Below are 7,500 nucleotides of genomic sequence, written 5' to 3'. Positions count from 1 at the left end.
TCCACACTTGTTCACACATGCCCGGAACTATGCGATTGACGATCAATGGCAGAAAATGCAATTAGTTTGTTAATAATTCTGTTGCTAAAAGGCTGAAAGTCTGACATGATATGAGTCAGACACACACGAATGCCAATTAGAGGAACACTTGGGATGTTGACTATTGGGAAACCGGCCTCAAAACAAAAGAAGAGAAGAGAAGAGAAGAGAAGAGAAGAGAAGAGAAGAGAAGAGAAGAGAAGAGAAAAGAAAAGAAGAGAAGAGAAGAGAAGAGAAGAGAAGAGAAGAGAAGAGAAGAGAAGAGAAGAGAAGAGAAGAGAAGAGAAGAGAAAAGAAGAGAAGAGAAATAGAACAGAAGAGAAGAGAAGGGAAGGGAAGAGAAGAGAAGAGAAGAGAAGAGAAGAGAAAAGAAAAGAAGAGAAGAGAAGAGAAAAGAAGAGAAGAGAAATAGAACAGAAGAGAAGAGAAGAGAAGAGAAGAGAAGAGAAATAGAAGAAAAGACAACAAAATAGAAGACAAAAAATGAAAAAATATGATGGGTATGGACTTCATAAGCGAGAGAAAGAGACAAAAATGGTGAAGACATGAAAAAAGAGTACCAAAGGAACCAAAGAGGCGGTGGGAACGTGTCCGTCTGGGAGTGTGCATGTCCTGTGTATCAGTGTGTAAATGTGTGTGTGGGCTTGTGTGTTTGTACAAATTGGCATGTACTGTATCTGTATCTGTGTCTATGTCTGTGCAGGTGCATGTGTGTGTGTGTGGACCTACCATTGGCAGCAGCCATGAGAGCCTGGAGCTGTTCGGCCTCGGTGGGGGGCTGTGGCCACGGTCCTGTCCCTACTGCCATGCCATCAGGGGTGGCAGCCGCTCTGGAGGAGACAAGAGAGGGAGAGGAGAAGAGAATGAGCTCTCAGACAGTGTTATTAGCAGACAACAGACATGGAAACGTTTTTTTAACGCGCTATGCGCGTTAGGTCCCATCCCTACCGCTAAGTCAGGGGTGGCGGCTCGCCTGGAGGGGAAACAAATGTTCGCCTACCAGACATTCATTGTGGACAGAAGAGCAGGAGGTGTCAGAATGGCTACTGGATGACAGACATGTCATTTTGGACAGAAGATCAGGAGGTCTCAGCTTGGCTAACAGAAAATGGGCATTGAGTCATTTTGGGAAGAAGAATAACTAAAGGATGTATATAAGTCCTGAAGCCATTTTGGGCAGGAAAGCAGTATAGGTCTGTATGGAGTTACCACACAACAGCCACACAAAAGGCATTTAGCTTTACTGTAAAAGGAAGCATATAATGGCAGCAGCAATCAAATTTGGTTCCGTTGCATATAATAATTTCGCTGTACTATAATGAGAATAAAGATACTGAGGAGGAAGTTAATTTACAGCAGAAGAGCAGTAGGTCTCCGTGGGGTTACCAGACAACAGGCATCATTTAGTTTTGTTGTACAGGAAACGATGTAATGTCAATAAAAGCCTCAACGTTTTCAAGATGATGCCAATATTGGATAGAAGGAGCAGGAGGTTCACAGTGTGGTTGCGAGACGAGAGGGATGGAGCCACTTTGGGCTTCCGTCTCGTCCCTGCTACATGAAAGAGACATGTGTGTCATCATCCCATCAGGGGTAAATGGAGGAGTGCTTTTATGGGAGGGGAGAGTGGCCCAGTGTGTGCGTGTGTGTATGTGTGTGTGTGTGTGTGTGTGTGTGTGTGTGTGTGTGTGTGTGTGTGTGTGTGTGTGACTCAAATTGTTGTTGTCTGGTTTGGTGATGGTGAGAATCAGACAGCCTGACGAGCTTTCACTGCCAGAGGGACCTTGTGGTGGTGACGGATGTGTTTATTCTCACACACAGGTGTGTTGTAAAACACACACACACACACACACACACACACACACACACACACACACACACACACACACACACACACACACACACACACACACACACAAACACACACACACACACAAAGGTGTTTCACTTTCATCTAGCTCTCTTGATCTGAACTTCACCACACACTGTATCTAACTCTAGGGGCGAGGTAATGAGAGCAGAAATGGAAAGGTAACAGCTGCCTAAAAAAGTGGGCCACTACACACACACACACACACACACACACACACACACACACACACACACACACACACACACACACACACACACACACACACACACACACACACACACACACACACACACACACACACCAGAGTGTTTCCATCTGTTTAGCGTCTTTGTTCAAAGCCTACAGCTTAAATCTGTAATTTGCATACGGGGGGGACAAAAGCAAACGTGCTTCTGTTTTCCATTAGAAATAGTTCATTAGGGCGAACCCACAACTTCCCTCTCACACACAAAAACACACACACGCTCTTGCTTGTGACTGGAGGACAAAACAGCCATTACCGGTCCCAATTTTGGTCTGGCCCCCCATCTCCTCATTCTGACAGTCCTTAACGATAACGAAGCTTCGCAATGAAGAGTAAGAAGGTTGTGCGACTACATGCATTGGCGCTGAATGGGAATCGCCAACTTCTCAGTGTCATATTTTGATGTCACATCTCGTCTACAACCAGCGCAGAAAAGCAATGGACACCTAATTACATCTCCAAAGTCTTTCAAAGTTACAGTTTTTTTTCAATCGCTAACAAGCGCTTACCCATACTTTGGATATTTTTTCTAAACTCTTAACACAGACTACCACCTACCAAGCACAATTGGCCAAACAGTTCATTTTCTTCTCAAAAGCACACACTGTTAAATATACACAAAGAAATGCATTCATTGACTGCTAATTGTGTGAAAATGGCATGTAATTTGTCAAGTGTATGGCAGTGGAAAGCCCTTGGTGTGCTAACTGTATCAAGAGTTTTGCAAAATGTCGCTGAGGTTTGGACAAAAGCTTGTTAGCAATTGAAAAAAACTGTAATATGAGTGTCAGGGGTGCCCCATGTCTCAGTGGGCTAACGTGCCATCTTATAATGCCGAGGTTAGATTCTGAGGCGTGGCCACTTCCTGATCCTTCCCACCCTCTCTTCCACTCACTTCCTGTCACCCTCTTCGACTGTCCTACCGTAGCCTCGTTGATCATTACAGTTTTGGTGACAGTAAGGTTATAACAAGCTCTGCACAAAGGGGTTAAGAAAGGCTTCACAAGCAAAGCTAATGTGACTTTCAGCTAGTGGAACCCACTGTCCCATGCCTAGTTTCAGGCACCATACATGCAATCTCAGCCACAGCAGCTGTTGCCTATGAGCAGGGCAATCAGCAATCATCACCCCAGCCCATATAGCGTGTGTGTGTGTGTGTGTGTGTGTGTGTGTGTGTGTGTGTGTGTGTGTGTGTGTGTGTGTGTGTGTGTGTGTGTGTGTGTGTGTGTGTGCTGGAGTTGACCCGTGGTTAGTTAGCGCCCAGCTCATAAAGCTACTGCTACTGCTGCAGGGGCCACGTTTTAGGCCATAGGGGCCCCATCTCTCTCTCTCTCTCTCTCTCTCTCTCTCTCTCTCTCTCTCTCTCCCCCCTCTTTCTCTCTCTCTCTCTACAGGAGCTACTCAGGCCATAGACCGGAGGCTATGGGTCAGGACCCACAAAGGGTTAAAAAGATGCCCCATGGTCTCTCTGTGGTGTGTGTGTGTGTGTGTGTGTGTGTGTGTGTGTGTGTGTGTGTGTGTGTGTGTGTGTGTGTGTGTGTGTGTGTGTGTGCGCGTGCGTGTGTGCGTGTGTGTGGTTGTGCCAGCCTGCATGTGCCTGCCTGACTCAGGGTCCCCGTTTCCTGACTTATACGAGGGGCCCCGTGAGCAGTTAAAAAACAAAAACAGGCACGGAAACACACACTGCTGCTACCCCACTCTTAGTCTAACTTTGGAGACACAGAGAGTGTGGAGACAATTAACTCCCATGTGATGATGGCAAGGAGACATCTGTGTGGCGTACGGGCCCTCCGCAGCGGAGGAGGAAGAGGAAGGAAGGGTGGGGTGGGGGGGGAGTGGGGATGGGGCAATATGGGGTGGTGGGCACATGAGAAAATAAGAGTCTGTGCAAAGGAAAAAGCGGAAAAGAGGAATGGATTGAAAGTGGGAACAAATAAAATCAAATGCATTGCAAAGTGAGAAAAACATGCTTGAAAAAAAATGAAATAAAGTTGGTGGTGGTGGGGTGTATGAGAAAATAGAATCTGTCCAAAGCAAAAAAAAGAGAGGAGAAACAAACGGAACAAGGGGAAAAGGGAAAAGAAAACGGAAAGTGAAAAAACATGATTCAAATGAAATAAAATAAAAATGAGAGCGGGAAGGCAGTGGTGGGACCCTGACCAAAACGCAGCCTGCGCCAGGCATTTGAACGAGGGATCACAAAAAAAGAAGAGGAAAAGGGGGAAAGAAACTAAAGGGAAGGGGAATAATAGATGATGGACACGAAATGGTCATGATCAGAACCAGAGTGGGAGATGGACTGGGGGAGAGAGGAAATGAGAATTTGATTTCACTAAATTACTTATAAAGACAATGGACATTAACATCCATGACTGCAAATGTGACTGTGCTAGCCAGCATGTTCATTGTGGACTCAAGTCCTTTATACAGCCTAAGTTTCAATGAAATGACTGACCAATTGTTTTAACAGCCATTGGAAGAAAATGTAGGCCAGAGCATTGACATGAGATGGCATACAACACAAGATAAACCGAGCAAGCTAATGCACACTACACAGCAAAAAATGCTGTGTTAATTAAACACTGAGAGAGTTGATTGAACATCTTCTAGATCAGTGGTTCTTAACCTGGGGTGCGGGCAACCCCTGGGGGTGCGCCAGACATTACAGGGGGTGCGCGCGCGGAATATTGTTTGTGTTGAGGTTGTGACCAAAATTCAGCTTGGGAACATTATGATTAGGCCAAATCTAAACCAAATCAAAAGACGTTCAAAGTCATTAAGCTTTTCATTAATATCTCAAGCAAAAATCATTGTGATTCATCACTAAAAATCCTTTTTTAGTCCTTATGCACTTTATGCATGATGGATTGGGGGTGCACGACTAGTCTTGGGAACAGGTAAGGGGGTGCGCTGGGAAAAAAAGGTTAAGAACCACTGCACTAGATTGTGTTTGGTCGCAGAGTGCTCCATAAGTGTTGAATTCACACTGCAGGTTTTTACCGTGTGTAACACTGGGCAATATAGTGATTGGACACTGACTATACAAAGATGTCAGAAGAGAGAGCGAGATAGAATAAGGTGGACAGAGAGACAAGACAGAAGAGGACAGATGGCAGGGTTGTAGTCTGTAGGCTGCCCGAAACGTCGTAAGAGAAACGAAAGCTTGGTGTTGCAGACTTTATTTTCAGTTTTCATGTGACTTTGCTAGTCCTGCAACCAATCTTTTTGAGACGGATGTGCATGTTTTTTTTCTTTGTTACGCTAGGGTTGTAGGCTGTTCCCATGTCAACAGGCCCTATTTTGAGCTCAGTTCCACCTCACAAATCTCACCTTGTATCCTGTGGCCCCTGTATAACCCCAACACTACACTTCACTCTACCTGCCTCATAGCGTCTTAGTGGGACACTACACCAAACCCAAGGCAAGGCAGACTCCCATGACACGCTTTCAGCAATAACTTGTTCATCATCACGACACGCTTTCAGTAATAACTTGCTTATCACCATATCTCTATGTAACACAAACACAGACAGACAGAGAGAAACACACTCTGTCTCTGTTATGTCTCAGTCTATTTCTCTATGCATCTGTCTGAGTGTGTGTGTCTCTCTCTCACACACACACACTGACACACACACAGACATGTTCACACGCACACACAAACAAACATGCACTGGCCAGTCGTCGGTCTGCAGTCCAAATGTTCTGCCCAGCTAAGCGTTTCCAAACTGCACTTGCTAAAGATAAGACGCCTCGTTTCACACTAATTTGGTCCACTCGATATCTGAGATTTTTTTCTTCCTCTTGCCTCTCACAAAACGCCCGCCCTTCCTTTTGGGGGAGATTATCACATCCTGTGGTTGACATAATCACTTCCTCCGGGTCAGCGTGAGAGATACATGAGGGACCCTGGAACTATACTGCTATCCACCCAGAACAGATAGCGAGCATGAACAGGGCTGCTGACCGCTTTTGCCGGGCAAAGGACAAAGTCATGTGAATAGGCCCCACACCCTAATACATAAAGTGTAATGAGGACCCAATTCTGGGTCTCCCCTCTCCCTGGGCCCAGGACAACTGACGCTTTGGTCCCCCCAGCCCCTGTTGACTTCCCTTAACATGAGACTATGCGAAGCGTGCTAAACTGCACAGATGTCACAACCATAACATAATAAACAACCACAATTTGTTTTTTTCAAATACCTCGATGACAAACGGGGGAGGGGGAAATGATGCGGTTACTGACATGAGTCAGACCACTTACATAATCTGCCTTTTTTCTCTTCTTTTCACATGACACATAAAGAAACCCCCACACTCTCTAACCACATTACTCACCAATACAAACAAAGACAGTACAGTGGGAAACACAATCACACAATACACCTACTCACTAGACTACAAAGCCTCACATTCTATGGGCCAGATTGTCCAGTAGGCAGCCTGTCCGGGGATCGGAAGCAAACGGGACTGCCGCCGACACTCTTCACACTCTAGAAGGGAATCCGAAGGGTGGGGGGCTACTGGTCTACTAGGGAACTGTATAGTTGGTTGGATGAGTAGAGGCAGCATTGGAGATACTTCAATATTCAATATTAAGTTATTTCATTTATTCCTTTATTGTAATTAAACTGAAGGAATTAATAATAGTATTACATTAACAATAGTATAACAATAAAGGAATTAATGAGGTATCTCTACTGCTATGCCATCTCTACTGACTCTCTAATGGGAGGGGAAGGGTCATTTAAAATCCAAAATGGCCGCTATGCTATGGTTGCGTCTAGTCCTATCTATACCTTATCCTCCTTGTGGGTGTTGTCCATCGTATGCTCGGAGAATGGCACGTTGTGTAACTGGAAGGCAGATTAATGACATACTGCTGAGATACTGGACACAAATAACTGGCTCCCAACCAAACCCCATCAACTACTCCCTGTTCCAAAATACTTTCTTTTGGACACCCACACTTAAACAGTGTCAATGCCAAGCATGTTACAGAGCCCACGCTGATGGTAACAAAAATGTAGCCTGGTATGACCCGCCCATAATAGTTCTTTTCATTCGGGTCATACCAGGCTAACAAAAATCACCACATTCTCCATAACCTTTTCAAAATAGTTTCTTTTTTTGGACACTAAGTCAGAATGGAGAAGTACTGCCTGATACACCTTCGTAACCAATGGAAACAAATGCTACAAAAAAAAAAAAGTTTATCTGGATGTCCTAGTTATGCAGCGTGGAAAAGCGTGGTGTTACACAACCACCACAATGGAAACAAATGAGCTCCATTCTCTGCAGCACTCTTCTTTCTGGACACCCCACTTGTTATGCAGCATGGACA

General features: G+C 45.1%; 1 protein-coding gene across 7 annotated transcripts in view; it reads right to left on the bottom strand.

Annotated features, from left to right (window-relative positions):
* Positions 1–7,500, bottom strand: part of LOC134440135 (protocadherin gamma-A2-like) — a 138,298-nt gene that overhangs the window by 5,411 nt on the left and 125,387 nt on the right. For all 7 annotated transcript variants that reach the window (XM_063190085.1, XM_063190084.1, XM_063190082.1 and 4 more), the window contains exon 3: positions 769–869. In XM_063190085.1, the coding sequence (XP_063046155.1) occupies positions 769–869 (101 nt within the window). The remainder of the gene's footprint in view (positions 1–768; positions 870–7,500) is intronic.

The sequence above is a fragment of the Engraulis encrasicolus genome, chromosome 23 (genome assembly GCF_034702125.1).
Source record: "Engraulis encrasicolus isolate BLACKSEA-1 chromosome 23, IST_EnEncr_1.0, whole genome shotgun sequence".
NCBI lineage: Eukaryota > Metazoa > Chordata > Actinopteri > Clupeiformes > Engraulidae > Engraulis > Engraulis encrasicolus.
This window is presented reverse-complemented; position numbering and strand designations above follow the sequence as displayed.